This window comes from Sinocyclocheilus anshuiensis, unplaced genomic scaffold (assembly GCF_001515605.1).
Source record: "Sinocyclocheilus anshuiensis isolate Anshui unplaced genomic scaffold, SAMN03320099.WGS_v1.1 scaffold1079, whole genome shotgun sequence".
NCBI lineage: Eukaryota > Metazoa > Chordata > Actinopteri > Cypriniformes > Cyprinidae > Sinocyclocheilus > Sinocyclocheilus anshuiensis.
The window spans coordinates 83,353-101,114 of NW_015548207.1; the positions used below are offsets into that span (position 1 = coordinate 83,353).

Genomic DNA, 17,762 nt, shown 5'->3' on the forward strand with positions numbered 1-17,762 from the left:
TTTTTCTTTTTTTTTTCAGTTTCCAGATTTCGGTCAAATGACGTGCTTCAACTGTGTCAGCATCTATGACCAAAAATGGATGAAGAGCATAAAGAGTTCAGTTACCTAGTAACCCAAATTTGACTTCCAGTTTTGGTTTTCAGCTGAAATTAAAACATAAATTTAGTTTTCTGTGTTTTGGTAAAAAAAATAAATAAATAATAATAATAATTTTGGCTAATCACTAAAAATGGACTAAAATGAATGAATATGACATGCCAAAATCCTGACTAAATCTAAAGGATATTATGGTCAAAAGACAAAAAGAAAGCCTAAAACTAAAAAACTGTGTAAAAATTTAAAGGAACACTCCACTATTTTTGAAAATAGGCTCATTTTCCATTCCTATTTAAAACTTGACTCTTCTGTAGTGACGGAAAATGAAAAGTTGTGATTTTCTAGGCCGATGTGGCTAGGAACTATACTCTCATTCCGGCGTAATAATCAAGGAACTTTGCTGCCGTACCATGGGTGCAGCAGGCGCAATGATATTACGCAGCGCCTGAAAATAGGCTAACTTCCGCCAACATAACCAACGTGACCACCTGCTCGCACAGGGCTACTGGAGAGTGCCTTCCATTGGAAGTTACCTAGCTGGGGACTATTTTCAGGCGCTGCGTAATATCATTGCGCCTGCTGCACCCATGGTACCCGTGCTACCGCCAGACCGGCTGAATGGATTCGAAAACGGTAAAACTCAACGGTTTAACTCCAGGGGAGTTGGAAAATGAGCCTATTTTCAAAAATAGTGGAGTGTTCCTTTAACTCTGGATAAGACAATCAAGACACTTTAGCTTTATGCATTTCACTCTAGAGTCTAGACTAGAGAAACTCACAGTAGTATATCGGACGGCCCATTGTAAAATCTCAGACTTTATAGCACCCATTCTAAAATGGTTTAGCTTTAGACAACCCACTCTGGACTCTTAAAGCAGGATATCTACAGCCAAAGACTCTAGATTGGTTGGCGCAGAATCAAAGACCTGACAGTGAGTCTCCTACTGGATCTAAAAACTCTAACGCTTGGGACTCATTGTAGGATCTCAGTCTCGACACAACCCAATACTAGAGTCTTTGTTTCTTGTTATTCGATAGACCCTATTCAATCACACTGCATTCATATGTGTTGTAACCACAACCTGGGAGAAAACGACCATATCTGTCCACAGGTCAGCTCACGGCGAGCAGGATATGAGCTTATGTGATGTCGTATACAAAGTCTCCTTCCAAGAACACTGGCTTAACACATTCGCAGCACGTTTACTGGTGCTAAGGTCAGGGAAGAGGGTGACTAGACTACCATTCACTAGTTGTACTAAGTACTTAAAGTGTACTCACCCTTGTTTAGACCTGGAACACAAAACGAGATGCTTAAAAAAGTTACTGTTTTTGGGGTGTTTGTTTTGTATTTACAATGAAAATCAATGGGGTCCAAACAAAAACCCCAGTGGACCCCACTGACTTCCATTGTAAGGACAGAAAACTAAACATTAAGACCTTTTTCAAAATATTAGGGCTGTGCAATATATCGAAATTATCGAAATATCGCAAATATACATATCGCAATATGCATATCGCTACGGCTTGCAATATATGGGGCCATGAACAAAACACAAAGAGAAAATAACTCACTGCTCTTACCTAAATAACTTTTATAGCTTAAATAAGAATCAGTGCATATTGAATTCATAGAGTAAATACTTAGTGTTGGATTTTCCCTTTTTTTTATTCAGTTCCTAAACATATGTTAAAATGATTACACTAATGTTAAAATGACATTTTTATGTAATGCTAGAGTAAAACACTACGGTTCACTTTCAGAAGTTGTTGTAGGGGTGCTTTCTTCTCACAAAAAGTGAAACATGTATGCTAGTTATATTAGAATCAGAATGAGCTTTATTCACCACTTAAGTGTGCGCAAACACAAGGAATTTGTTGTGGTTTTACAGGAGCATGAGCTTTATTCTCCACTTAAGTGTGCGCAAACACAAGGAATCTGTTGTGGTTTTACAGGAGCTCTTGATACATACATACAAATAACCATATATATATATACAGTATATATATATGACAAGATAGTTACAGAAGTTCACAGAACTGACTCAGCAACAGGTGAGTAAAACTGTTTCATCTGAGCATGTGGCACTTTAAGCATTATCGTATCGCATATCGACTATCGCATTATTTAATGAGTTATCGCATATCGCATTTTTCTTCAATATCGCACAGCCCTACAAAATATCTTCTTCCGTGTTTCACAGAAGAACAAAGTCATACAGGGTTGGAATGACATGAGGGTGAGTAAATGATTGTCATTTTTGGGGGTGAACTATAGTTTTTACAAACGAATAAGACAAAAATGTATCTTTTTCTTTACAATTAACCAAGCTTTCTCTTCCACTTTGAAATGGCATTTGCATCATTTATCATTCACAGTTGAAGGCGTAGTTTATTTTTACATTTTTTAATGGTTTCTAAAAATGGACACACACAAGTTTCTTTACACGTTCATGCTATACGAAACAAGCTCCCATAACACTAAAATGCAGCTGCGTAAACAACATGGGGTCAGAGCTCGTGACCTGTAGGAACAAACATGCAACCTTTCTGGACGGTCACAGTTGCTTATTCAAACTCCCCCACCCAAGTAATTACAACCATTAATCTACGACACAATCTACATGGAAAGGTGCTGTCAGACAAAAGGTGCCATCAATAACAAATGCGTTTGAGCATACTTAAACTTTTGACATCCATTTGACTAAATTTACATCAGTGTACCTTTACAAAGCAAGTCTTTCGAGACAAAAGCATCACTGTTTAGGATCTCTTCAACACTATCGTGATGAAGTATGAAAAGACGTGACATAAAAAAGATTTTCAATCATAAGATCTCAAAAACACAAATCAGTCCTAAATATAACATTCACATCTGATACTTACATCAGCACAGCCTTATTTGTCCTGCGTATCTATGCAGAAAGGACAATCTCTTTGTATAACTTGCTAAACTGTGATGTGTGTGTGCGAGAGAGAGTGCGTGTGGTGGAACATTTCTCTTCTGTAGAAGTTTCCCCGGATGTCATCGAACACCACAAACACCGAAACACTTACAATTTTCCACTGAGTGGGGTTCAGACCACCAACACCTCAGAAGATCTCAGACAGTGGGGTTACAAAATAAGTTTATCCTCCACCCCCCAAAAAACTCTTTTGGTCAGCCCCCTAAACCAATATTTCCATCTTTCTCTCTAAGATGAAGCCATTATAACCTATAAAGCATCATAAGCTACAGAGGTTCTCAACTAGTGTTCTGATAAACATCAACAGAAAATCCTAATGCTGAATGAGAGTAATAATATTAATAATAATATATAAAATAACAAATGAATTAAAAACTGTGTAATTGTGCATAGTTAAGATTTCAAAATAAATTAATCATTTTAATTTATAATAAAAAACTATTCCCATATGTTGTGCTGTTGACATCAAAAGCATGTGTTCAGTCACACTTTATGACATTTTACAACAAATTTACTTGGTAATAATATGGCCAATACTAAAGATGTATCCCCCTATTTATTCCATGCATTAGTCTGGTAAATCACATTTCTGTTGTCATTTATGCACTTACAAAACTGTCAATATTCCAATTCAGTCAAATTTTGTGTCTTATTGGACGTATGCAGTTCACTGTATTTTGAACACATTTCAATGCTCAGCTTTAACAGCCCTCTACACACACCTTGGCAATAAAATCGCCATTGGCTAGTAAATTGTTTAGTTTACTCGGCAGACTGATATACTATTTAATATTGTATATATATAAAAGCTTATGGTTGTAAAATGGCACAGCTTTTTAAATATCTGAAAGTACACTCTTAACATCAGTCAGTCAAGCATTATAATTATGATAATCAAGCATTATTTAATGATTGAACTTTAGTAATTAGAATTAAAATTGGTAACCATGTATGAATGCATTTTTCTCATTTTAACTGAACTTAGGACTGATGGTGGTGCTTAAGATATTGTTGGTCATTCAGTGTTTCTGTAAAAAAAAAAAAAAAATACACTAACAATAATACTGATAAGATAATAATAATACAAAATTCCACTACTAATAACAATATAAAAAGCACTAAGGATTAATGAGCTGCTGGGTTCATGAATATTAATGACGTTGTCTGCATTCGCTCGAACTGATTTGCTGAAATCAAAACAGGGACGATAATAGGTGAGCGCCAGCCAATGAGATTGCCGTTTGCGCATTAGTTCCGCCCCCTAACGAAGAAACCGGCAGTATCTTATGGTTGTTCTTAAAAGCTGAAGAATTCCAAATTAACTCTGTTATTTTGACAGGAAGATAGAACAAAGAATATTGTTTATATGTAGCGTGTCAATTCTGCATGCTATGTAAGACTCTCTCTCTCTCTCTCTCTCTTTACATGTGTGAGAAACAGTGCTATCAGCAAAGCGACAGCGAGTCATGCGCCGTCACACTAGAGTTTACGGTACGTCAAATACAGGTACGCTGCGCATCCATTGAGATGAATTAAAAATAGCACAGATCGCTTGATGGAGAGTGAAACTCTGAAGCGCTCAGTCAGAGTGTTCGGCGACTGAAAATATACCTGTGCTAAACTTATACTTGGCCTCCAACTCACACACTGGCGAGTAAAATCTAAGAATTTATTAGCCAATGGCTAATGTTAGATATCATTTAGTCACCCAGAGTGAAGATTTAGTCGCATTTGCGAGTGATTTACATTTTACAAGTTAACTTTACAAGTAAAAATGTACAAATATACAAGTAAGCTCAATGGTTTTCAACTGGTTTTGCTTCAGGATACAGATCTTTCATTGGACGTCAAGTGGCAGTCCAAAAAAGTACTTTTCAAGCCACGGTTGGACCTTACAAGTGACATTTTACAAGTAAAACTACATGCATTCTTTAAAACATTACAAGTAATTTTTTTACAATTGTATGCATACTTACATTTTTGCTTGTAAACATCCAATGCAGATCTTGCATTTAACATCAAGCAGCAGCTTAAAACAGTACCTTATAAGGCACCGTTGAACCTTACAAGAAACACTTTACAAGTAAAACTACATGCATTCTTTAAAACACTACAAGTAATTTTTTAACAATTGCACGCATACTTAAAATTTTCCTTGTCAATGCCAAATGCAGATCTTGCAAAGAATGTCAAGTGGCAGCCCAAGATAGTTCTTTACAAGATACTGCTGGACCTTGCGAGTAAAATTCTACAAGTAAAATTAGATGCATTCTTAAAATCCTACAAGTCATTTTTATTTTACATTTTATGCATACTGAAAATTTTGCTTGTAAATGTCCAAAGCAAATCTTGCATTGAACGTCAATTGGCAGCCCAAAGCAGACCTTACAAGATACTTCTGGACCTGATAAGTAAAATTTTACAAGTAAAATTGCACACATTCCAAAAATCTTACAAGGAATTTTTGTTTTATATTTTATGCATACATAACATATTGTTTGTAAATGTCCAAAGTAAGTCTTGCATTGAACGTCAATTGGCAGCCCAAAACAGAACTTGTAAGATCATTTTGGACCTGACAAGCAAAATTGCATGCATTCTTAAAATTTTACAAGTAAATATATATAATTTTTTTTTTTTTTTTTACAATTGCATGCATACTTAAAATTTGGCCTGTAAATGTTGAATGCAAGATCTGCATTAGATGTCAAGTGGAAGCCTAAAACAGTACCTTACAAGATACTGTTGGACATTACAAGTAACATTTTACAAGTAAAACTGCACGCTTATCTATAAAACTACAAGTATTTTTTTACGATTGCATGCATACCTAAAATCTCAGTCCAGAAGAAAAACCAGTCATGAACCCCTGAGCTAGACAATGAGAAGACAAAGATGCTAAAAGCCCAACAGGCTGTCATTCATTCATTCTTTCTTTCTTTCATTCATTCATTCATTCATTCATTCATTCAACACGACGCATCATCCATCCAAGTTACCTATTCCACCTGAACCAAAGCCAGCTTCATAGAAACATCCAACCCTACTGCAATAAAAACCACAGTTGCACGCCACGTCAATTTTCTCATGAAAAAGGGCTTTGTGCACGAAACCACACATCCAGATCTTCCATTACAGTCTGTTGAAAAATGCGCACTTACACACACGCTCACACACCAGGGGGACAGAACAGGAGATGATGTCACCGACTCAACCAGGGGAGATGCGTAGTGCACAGAAAACAATTAGAACAAACCTTATGGCGATACATTGCACTAATATAAGGTCCTCTCTGGATCCAACTGTATGCAAGCAGATTATTTGCATGCAAAGGATGAGAGCTGCGGTTATGTAATGATGTGGCAGAGAAAATAAGGCACAATGGGGAGCAGCTGAGATGTACAGATGTGACATAAACCTTAAATAAACACAAAAGCTCTCATGCATCTCACATGACAGCTGAAGGATCTCGAAAAGAGGCCATTGAGAGGGTTGCCAGGTATCAGAACAGAACGAAACACTATGCATGCAATCTATGTTGCCCGGCTGCACAAATCACAGACACTGCATTCATTTTGAGCATCATATGGATGGATTATATTGACATGCAGCAGAAATTAAACCCTGGCGGTTACATAAAGGCATATGCATGGCGTCCGAAGCAACCTGTCCCTAAAATCAGCGTGCAAGGTGAATGCACGTTTTATGCCTCTGTCTGTGCATCATGTCAGGGATCTGGAAGCTTGCATCGGCTGGTTTGGTTGCTATGCAATGGGATAAAAAAGGAAGACAGGGCATGCATGCAATGGTGACACCGATACAGAAATACAACCATAAAGCATGCTTACCTTCATATACAGGTCTAGGAGAGTCCAGTGAATTGAAGATTATCTTGAATTATGATGAAAGGAGAATAGGAGGGGGGAGAGGACAAAACAGCAGCTCATCTGCAGGTAAATAACCACATTGCTGTAGATGTTCACATTACATTCAAATCAGGGGGCCTCTGGCACAGTAATAAATAATATTTCCAAAACGGGAACGCAATCCTGGCTTCTTCTCGGGTGCGGTGCATTAAATAAAAGCCTCAGACGCAATTGCAATCATCTCTGTGGCTGCTGGCCGGGTTTAGCTCTATAATCCCGCATATGTCTATGTATTGCTGCTACTGGCTGCTGCGGCTGCAACGTGCAGCGTTAACATGGCGCAACCGCTCACGCCCCGCCTACATTCTCATAGGTCTGTCGTGGGGGCGTGGTCGAAACGCGGGGGCGGGGCCTGGAATGCACAGATAAGTTCAGTTCTTACTCGAGAACGAACGATAGATAGATAGATAGATAGATAGATTATTGTCATTTGTGTAAATTTACTTTAAAACAGGCTAAATTGATAATTTTATTTTGTCAGATTAAAATGTGTGATGGAATATCATAGATATCCCACATATTTTAAAAACTAGCCCCTACATTATTAACATCACCAGCTTCTGGCCCAAGCGCTCGTGTGTGTGTTTGTAGCTCCATCTACTGGAGAGGATCTAAAGTTATACAAGTCTCATTTCCAAGGTGCGACCTGAATCTGCGCCTCAAACACAATTACATCACATTAACACTTTATAGACGACAGCAACTCTAGACAAACGAGTCTAGAAGGTTCTAGCAGCTCTAGATGACAATTTGAACACGGGTGGGGGGGGGGGGGGCGCGGGGGGGGGGGGGGGGGGGCTTCGAGAGAAAGCCTGTCTGTTACTAGGCAACCATTATGAAGTTATTAGTGATTCTAGAACACATCACCGCTACAGATCAGTTTCCAGCATATTCTGCTGTAGTAAATTACATAATTTGTCTGTGTACAAATGAGCCGGAAACCAAAATGTCTCTTATCTTTAGCTGAAGGAGCGTGGCATGTGAAACATGCACATCATTCAGTCGAATCACAGCATCAGCCCGTCAGTTCGAAATGGATGCGTTTTGATGGATTTAAAACCCATGTCAGTTTTGAAATTCGATTTTTAACCCCAAAATATAATATCATGACTGTTATTAAAAAGTAGCCTTTTTTTTTAGTAGATTTTTTTAGCTAGTAAATACCCTGGTACATGATTTTTTTTTTTCACCATGATACTGTACACCGTGCATCTAAAGTCCTATCAACAAGCCTGAACACTTAAAATGATTGACAGGTGTAGAGCGTTGTTTATGGGTAATGGGCATTTTATGTGTACTAAATATTGATTTATATTTATAAATATTTATATGATTTAATTTGTTATTTTTGTCCAATACAATACAATGTGTAGTCGATTTAAAATCTGTTCCATTCCCTCTTTTAAATACCCACTTTATACAGTTGTTTAATTATTTATTCGAAATTCTTGCTACATTTTTCATTTATTTGTCTAATAAAATGAGTAAAACGAATGTATAAAGCAATATTAACATTAATACTTATGCACTCTTTGAAATAAGACTCATGCGAGGGTTTCCAAACTGAGCTCTGACAGTGGAACGTACCAAAACCGAGAGGAAGAGGGGTGTCCAACTATCTGTTTTTCACATTTATTCTTAATATTTACATCTAAAATTTTGTTTCATCCATTTTTACAGAAAAATATATATCAAAATAATCAAAATCACAAATATATATCGTGAAGTCTTTTAAATAAGTGTGATATTTGTCAAAGAGCTGGCCGGTTTCCCCCTGCCAGCGCTGTAAGTCAGTGTAAACTAACAGTGAACGCTCTCGAGAGGTGTGAGGAACTGAAAACGGCTCTTCGCGCGGCCCGATAAAAAGCACCTGCATCCAGTTGTATAACAAATAGACAAACGTTTCCGCGTGTGTATTTACTCGGTAATGTCGGCTGCAACATTTGTGGAAACGGAACCGTCTACTGGCATATGCTGTCGTCTTGTGTTAAGGTAATTTTTAATGCATATCATTAAATCTCGCATGACAATTAAATGCATGCTGATTACATCTATCCACAGCACAAAGGAATAAAATCGCGGTTTCTATATATTAAACAAGCGTTTATTATGAGAACTGGATGTTTTATATAGATGTTTTACCCGTTGAATTGTGCGTTTATGCATTATGCATGAACATATTAAGGTGAATTGCAACATTAAGCAGTTGCACACGCAAATCTCAAAATGCAAAAGACACTGTTTCCTTTTTGCCAGGAAGATGCTTTCATTGCAATGCAGCTGCATATAATGGAGAACATAGATATGCACGTACTAAGATCAAGCTTAATGGGTAATGCATCAGGGCAACCCGGACAGATTGGTCCAGGTGGGTGTACTGATATGCACATATCACATATCATGAGCAAATATATAGTCAAATTATAGTCAAAAAGAAACTGTACAGTTGTGTGTTGAAAAGTAGGTACAGTACGTGACAGTTGTTTTTACTAAAGAAAGGCCGATTAATCAACCGATTTTCTTTAGATTAAAACACTTAGCCATAACTGCACCCAATTTACACCTTGTCCATTACGAAATATTACGAAATATTGAAATACTTACATTTTGTTTTCAGTTAATTTTAGTGAGCAATTGTAAAAAAATATTTTCTTGAATATTAAGATACTCACGTTTTGTTTTCTGTTAATTTTAGTGAGCAGTTGTTGTGAAAATGTACTCACATATTTTTAAATTCAATAAAAATTATATATATACTGTATATATATATATATATATATATATATATACAATTGCGTAAATCAAATGTAGCTTTTAAGTAAATATTTAATTAAATATTAAAAATGATAAATTATGTGAAATTATTGTGCAATTATGGAGTCCAATATTTTTACATATATATATATATATATATATATATATAGAGAGAGAGAGAGAGAGAGAGAGAGAGAGAGAGAGAAATGATCAAATTAATCAATACTCACATTTTGTTTTCAGGTAATTTTAGTATTAACTAAAATAATTTCTATTTTAGCAATTATTGTGAAAATAACAATTATTTTAAAATTATTAAAATTAATAAAATTATTTTATTTAAAAAAACAAATATTTTAAAATGTAATATAAATATTGAACAAATTATATATACAATTAGGTAATCAAAATTAATGTTTATCTTTTAAAGGAGTATTTACTTAAATATTTAAAAAATGTTAACATTCAAAATTGTAAAAATTAAAACATACTCAATCTTAGTTTTTTTTTTTTTTGGATAGTGTATTTACAGACATAAGATTGTAATATTTATATTGACAACAGCATTGTTCAAACACAGTTTTTCGCAACACGAATAGCCGATTTGTTGTATTTTAAGACTGTGGTATAAACTGGGGAAAAAAAGGCCCAGAAACAATTTTTGCTCAAAAAAATTGCTTGTAAATTTCAAAATGAATCACAAAGAAACAATAAGTGACACACTGATTTAAACATGAAATGTATATAATAGTAGTTCCTTGTAAAACGAACTCCAGTAATCTCTGTATTATTTACAAATTCATAAAGTCATGTAGGAAATCACACATTGTCCAAAACGTCCTATAATATGAGTGGTACAAGGCCCGTTTTAGATCCAGGTGGTTCTGTGATCCTAAGAAGTGGAGTCATATTCCTGCAAAAAAACTGGTGTAGAAACACTTTTAACCCAGAAATTACCAAGAAATGGCAAGTAACACATCGAATTAAATTAAAATTTTAACGTAGAAAGACTGAAATTGTATTTTCTTGTAAAACATTCTCCAATAATCTCAAATTCAGCAAGTCATGTATGAAATCACGGACTTTAACTGTACACATTATCTAGAATTTCCTATAAAATGAATCATAAATGGCCTGATTTAGAGCCAGGTGTTTTTGAGATCCCTAAAAAGTGGAGTCATATTCCTGATGATTTCAGAAAGGAAATCCTGAACTTCCCTGTATTGTGGCTGACAGGAAGGCGACTGGAGGAGATGTGTGATACTGACATCAGGCCTAAAGATCCAACACTTCAGGGTGTTAAAATCAGAGCTTGTGTTTGTGGTTTGGAGGTTGGGTTCTGTATTTTGGAAGTCTTTGGCGTAATTTTATTCGTCCAGTTTTAGCTCAATCTGTCTGAGTCTTTCTTGTTGTTGGCAGTTTGGAGCTGAGATCACACTGCAGAATCACAGCGTGGCAATCCTAGTGTCTCGTCTAGACCGTATTTCCTGTGTGTCTAGTTGGATGTCTGGGAAAAGCCTCGGTTTGCACACTGCTTCTTTATGCCAATGTAGAGTCCATTAGTGACATTTCAGACGTTAAAAGTCTGTTGTTTTTTCTCTTAAAGGAGCAGCTCACTTCAGCTCACAAGTTCTGTCATTGTTTATTCACCCTCGTGTCGTTCTAAACTCACCTTATTTCTTTTGTAAAACACAAACAGATGTTTTGAAGAATGTTCTTTTGTGTCAGATTTTTTTGTTCTCAACGATTCAGTGGAAAAAGAACCTTAATGATTCATTTATGAATCATACTTTTCCAGTTTTCGGGTTCAACTTACTGACTCGATGTTTTCCTGTGATATTATTCTGTTTGAACCTGAATATTCAGAAGAACGTAATAAGGATTTATTTTCTGGGATTAGATTGTTAAAAGTAAAACATTATTGCTTAATATTGTTTTTCCAACCCTATGTTATTATAATTTGTTTATATTTATTAAAATGATTAATTTTATTACTGTTTATATAATTATATTATTTTTAGATCTTTTAAATATTTTTACCTTATTGTTACATTATTCTTGTGTTTTATTTGACATAATAGTTATAGTAATAATAATAATTATTATTATTATTATCATGCTCAAGCATCATGTGTTATTTTTTTGAATGCAAACCAATAAATAGTTGTTATTAATCATATTTTAATAATAACAATAGTGATCACAACAATCATAATTCAATTTTAAAATAATCATTATTAATAATAATAATATATTTTATATTATTTTATAATACATGTTTATATTTTTGCATTACTAATACATTACTCTTATTTTTATTTTGCATACTTTTTATTGTTTTAGTATTATTTATATCATTATTGATCAATCCATTTGGTATTATTAATTTTGATTTGACAAAAATGCCAATAAAAATATATTTTTATATTAATATTTTAATAATAATAATCATAACAGTCCTTATTAATATAATACTACTTTAATTATGAATTATTTCATTATTAACATAATTAAAACTACTAGTAGTACTAAGAATAATAATAATTACTACTAATAATAATAATATATAATTTAATATTATTTTATAATATATTTTGATGTTTATTTTTTTTGTACATTATTCTTATTTTTATTTTACATAATTTTTTTATTATTTTAATATTTATTTTATTATTATTAACATCATCATTATTGATAAATCCATTTGTTATTATTATTTTTTTTTACATGAATACAAACCAATAAATATATTATTATTATTATAAATAATATATTAACAACAACAACAACAATTGTAATAATGATCATAATAACTATAATTTATATAATAATAATAATTATTAGTATTAATAATAATAATCTTACAAAAACAAAAATTACATTGTGTGTTCTGATAACAAAGAAACTCCATAAAGCCACGAGTGCAAATGTACTTTATAATACTGAATAATTTCAGCTGATTAATTAACACAGATTCATCACAGTATGCGTTTGTACACGTTCCTACCTCTCATCACACACCATTGTCTCTGTATTGCAGGTGTAGCTGTCTCCATGGCGACCAGCGTGGTTCCCGGGGACAACCTGCCCACATATAAGCTGGTGGTGGTGGGAGACGGAGGCGTGGGGAAGAGCGCGCTCACCATACAGTTCTTCCAGAAGATCTTCGTCCCGGACTACGACCCCACCATCGAGGACTCGTACCTCAAACACACCGAGATCGACGGCCAGTGGGCCATTCTGGACGGTGAGCAGTTCAGTGCGAAGCCAGAAGAGAGCAGTGCAGATCCAGAGGAGCTGAAACAAATCAAATCAGCCTTTAGTCATTAAATACACAACACTGAATCATAAAGCAGTCATTTCTGATATGAAATATTTCTGAGCACAAAACATTCGGTAGAGTTAGAGTTAATAGTAACAATGTGGTCTATATCACAATAAATACAACTAAATATTAAAGACATTTTAAAGACAAATATTAAAGACATAAAAGTTGCAAAGAAAAATAAATGAAAGAGAAAAATATCAAATATTGTATTATATACCACAAGCGCATTATCTTAAGTGTTATTTTGATATTATTTGTATACTATTATAGTATTTATTAATATTTTGAATTGAATGCTTTTATTTTTACATTTACAGTTTTCATTTTTATTTTAGTTTAAGTTTTAGCAAGTTTGTTATGTGCTTTTGTCATTTTTATTAGTTCAGTCATTTATTTCAGTTAGTTACTAAGGCAACATTTCTAATTTTTAGATTTTTATTTATATTTTATAAACATTTTTGTATTTTATGTCTATTAAAAATGATTTTAATCTTTTCTTTTAGTTAACAATAACAACACTGATTATATTATGCATAAATAGTTCAATGTACAATACAAAGATAAATCATAAATAATATTTTAAAAGCTTAATTGAATACATATTTATACATTTGTCAAATATTTAACTTTTAACTTTTAATATAGTATATTAAAATACAAAAAATATTTTAATATGCTACCATGTGCAATACAAAGAGGAATCATAAATGAAGAAATAAAATTAAAAAAGGTTAATTTAAAACATTTATAAATTTGTCAAATATTTTACTTTTAACTTTTAATGTAATATATATAATAATAATAATAATAATATGATACCATGTGTAATACAAAGAGAGATCATAGATTAAGAAATACATTTTTTAAAGTTTAATTTAATACATATTTATTCATTTGTCAAATATTTTATTTTTAACTTTTAATATAATATGTTAAAATAAGAAAACATAAGAAAAATACTTTAATATAATACCCTGTAGAGTATAAAGATAAACCATACATTAAGAAATACAATTTAAAAAGCTGAATTTAATACATATTTAGAATATATAGAATTTTATTCATGTGAAATACTCAACAAATTATCAACATAACAATGAGTGGAAGGTTTAATTTAAAAATAAAATAGTCAATAAAATAAGTAAATAGAAAAAAATAAAAATAAAATGTGACTAAATTAAGTAGATAAAAAAACTTTGAGGGTTTGCGGTGTATATGTGTGTTTGTGCTTATTTTTTCCATTATTTAATCTTTTATTAATAATTTTTGATAAATATTAGAAACATTTTTTACAATAATGCAAACCAGTATTGTGTGTATAAACTGGAGTGGCAATGTCTGTGTGTGTGTGTGTGTGTGTGTGTGTGTGTGTGTGTGTGTGTTTGTTTTTGTGATTTATGAGGACACTAAATTCGTATAATGACATGGGTATTACAACGAGAAGGTGATTTATGAGGACATTTTGAGTGTCCCCATATTTCAAAAGGCTTATAAATCATTCAGAATGAGTTTTTTTGAGAAAGTAAAAATGCAGAAAGTTTTCTGCGAGGGGTAGGTTTAGGTGTAGGGTTGTAGGGCGATAGAAAATACGGTTTGTACAGTATAAAAACCATTACGCCTATGGAATGTCCCCACAATTCACAAGAACAAACCTGTGTGTGTGTAGTTCTGGACACGGCGGGGCAGGAGGAGTTCAGTGCGATGAGAGAGCAGTACATGAGGACAGGAGACGGCTTTCTCATCGTGTTTTCAGTCACTGATAAAGCTAGTTTTGAACATGTGGATCGTTTCCACCAGCTGATTCTGAGAGTGAAGGACAGGTATGAACACGCATAAACACATCTGAGATGCAGACTGATATTCAGTGCGATTTATTGAGTGTTTTTATTGTGTGTGTTGCAGGGAGTCGTTTCCCATGGTTCTGGTGGCTAATAAAGTTGACCTGGTGCATTTACGCAAGATCACTAGTGAGCAGGGACGCGAGATGGCCTCCAAACACAGCGTGAGTCAAACGCCATTCACAACACACTTAATCTATCAAAGAAATACATTCTCATTTCATGTTGACTTTTTCATTCATTTTTCTAAATTATTATTTTTATATTATACATTTATATTATTATTATTATTATTATTATTAGTCTGTCCGCATTTAATTTTCTGTTGAAATATTTTCAAATATTTTACAATAACGCAAACTACTAAGTGACAATAAGACCAGCAGTTTATTAAGAAAGAGTCCATTTTGATTTAATCTAGACTTTTTCATTAATTTTACTAAATGCTTATTTTTATATTATATTTATGTATTTCTTTTAATTATATTTTGTCATTATTACATTATTATTTTAATGTTTTATTATTATTATTATTTATCAGTCCATTATTATTGAACAGTCAAATGATCTTTATATATTTTTAATTATATTTTTACATTATTATTTTTATTGTTTGAATGTTCATTATTATTATCATCATTATTATTATTATTATTTATCGGTCCATTATTATTGAACTGTCAGATTATCTTTATATATTTTTTTATTATATTTTTACATTATTATTTGTATTATTTGAATGTTTATTATTATTATTACTATTATTGATTGGCCTATTTGTTATGTAATCTTTTGTTTGATTTTTTTGTAAATATTTTTTAAAATTGTATAGAATAATGCAACTAATAAATAGTTCACAATAAGACCGGCAATGTTGTTGTTTTTTTAAGTCAATTTTGATTTCATGCTAACTTTTTCATTAATTTTTCTACATTATTATTTTTATATATATTTTTTTATATTTACCTCATTATTTTTATTATTATTGATCAATTCATTTGTTCTTTAATTTTTTTAAACATTATTATTTTATATTATATTCTTAAATGTTCACATTATTAGTACATTATTATTTTTTTATAATGTAATTTAATTTTATTGATTGATCCATTTTATTATTTAAACTTTTCTTTAATATTTTCAATTTAGCAAATATTCTTAACAATAATGCAAACCAATAAATAGTTCACAATTAGACGAGCAGTGTTTATTAAGAAATAGTCGCTTTTGATTTCATGTTGACTTTTCATTCTATTTTTCTACATTATTATTTGTATTTTATATTAATACATTATTGTAATTATTATTATTAATGATTAATCCATTGTGAAGAAATAGAATAATTAATGATTATTATTATTAGTAATAGTATTATTATTAATAATAATAATAGTAGATAATTTTCTACTAATTGTTGTATATTTATATCTTCCTCACAGATCACGTATATTGAAACAAGTGCAAAGGATCCACCCATGAATGTAGACAAAGCGTTTGACGAGCTCGTCAGAGTGATACGGTGAGTCGAATTTGACAGATTCCCTCTACTTTGACTCTCCGTATGCTACAAAGCTATGTGTTAGCATGATCGTCTCCGTTTACAGTCAGCAGATCCCAGAACGAGGCCTGAAGAAGAAGAGGAAAGCCAAATGGCGGGCAGACAGACCTTCGGGTTCCCAGAGGCTGCACTGCGTCTTACTGTGAACGCACACCCTCAATGCTCAATGCCGCGTCAATGCTGCGATGATGACTCTGTGACTCGGACTGTTAAAACACACACACAGCTATGATAATATCCAGGAACTAAAGGACACAGCTTGAATATTCCATAATTAATGACGAAATTCCCCAAAATGTGGAATTTAAGCCAATTTTCATGGGATTTTCTGAGCAGGTGAAAGCCTGGATGATCGGACAGGATTCTAGCGCTGTTCACTCACGTTATCTCTCAGAGAAAAATTCAGAGACAAACTTTCGGAGGCCTTGTTTTGTATTGTGTTTCTATATTTATTGTGCTGAATTCTATATTGTTAATTGATTGTTAATACAGCATAACGGCTTTGAAAACAACAAGGGAACAGACGGGATTCAAGTTGCACAACTGGCATTTATAGATACACTCAGAAGGAGGGGGAAATACTGGTTACCATTGTTAATCATTTGTTTTTATGAAGAAAATTAAGATATGTCAAAACAAAAGAAAAAAACGAATCGGGGTTACACACATGACACTAAAATAACATGTAAAACACATAATTAATAGCACAAAGTGTGTAAAAGTTTTTACATAAAAAGTTTTATACATTTTTAATGACTTCAACAACAATTTACCATAAAAGTGCTTGTTAAATATAAATACAGTTTTACTACATATGGTAATGTAACATGCTGTTAACTAATTAACAGATTTTTTTCTGTTGCATTTTTTCATTAAATTTGCTATCATCAACTTGGCATTTACGTCTCGCAATTCTGAGTTTTTGTCCTGCAAGTTTACATCTCACCATTCTAAGTTTATATCTCGCAATTCTGAGTTTACGTCTCGCAATTCTAAGTTTACATCTCACAATTCTGAGTTTATTCTGAGTTTACTTCTCGCAATTCTGAGTTAATATCTCACCATTCTAAGTTTATATCTCAATTCTGAGTTTACGTCTTGCAATTCCAAGTTTATATCTCACAATTCTGAATTTACGTCTTGCAAGTTTACGTCTTGCAGTTCTAATTTTATATCTTGCAATTCTGAGTTTATATCTTGCAAGTTTAAGTCTTGCAATTCTGAGTTTATATCTTGCAAGTTTAAGTCTCGCAATTCTGAGTGTATATCTCGCAAATCTGAGTTTACATCTCGTAA

General features: G+C 32.8%; 2 protein-coding genes across 3 annotated transcripts in view; one reads left to right on the plus strand and one right to left on the minus strand.

Moving 5' to 3' along the window:
* LOC107653584 (tyrosine-protein phosphatase non-receptor type 4-like) overlaps nt 1-7,242 on the minus strand; it is a 39,098-nt gene extending 31,856 nt beyond the window's left edge. Inside the window, exon 1 of the mRNA XM_016440326.1 lies at nt 6,911-7,242. The gene's annotated coding sequence lies outside the window, so the exon portion shown is untranslated. The remainder of the gene's footprint in view (nt 1-6,910) is intronic.
* A 1,580-nt stretch (nt 7,243-8,822) lies between these two features.
* Nucleotides 8,823-17,128, plus strand: LOC107653555 (ras-related protein M-Ras-like). Of its 2 annotated transcripts, XM_016440295.1 has the most exons (6): nt 8,823-8,980; nt 12,783-12,989; nt 14,737-14,890; nt 14,973-15,072; nt 16,348-16,427; nt 16,513-17,128. In XM_016440295.1, the coding sequence occupies exons 2-6, from the start codon at nt 12,797-12,799 to the stop codon at nt 16,610-16,612; spliced, it is 627 nt and encodes a 208-aa protein (XP_016295781.1). In that variant the 5' UTR covers nt 8,823-8,980; nt 12,783-12,796; the 3' UTR covers nt 16,613-17,128. The 2 variants fall into 2 exon arrangements, with proteins under 2 accessions (XP_016295781.1, XP_016295782.1); XM_016440296.1 differs by lacking the exon at nt 8,823-8,980 and having other exon boundaries at nt 12,745-12,989.
* Nucleotides 17,129-17,762: the final 634 nt, after the last annotated feature.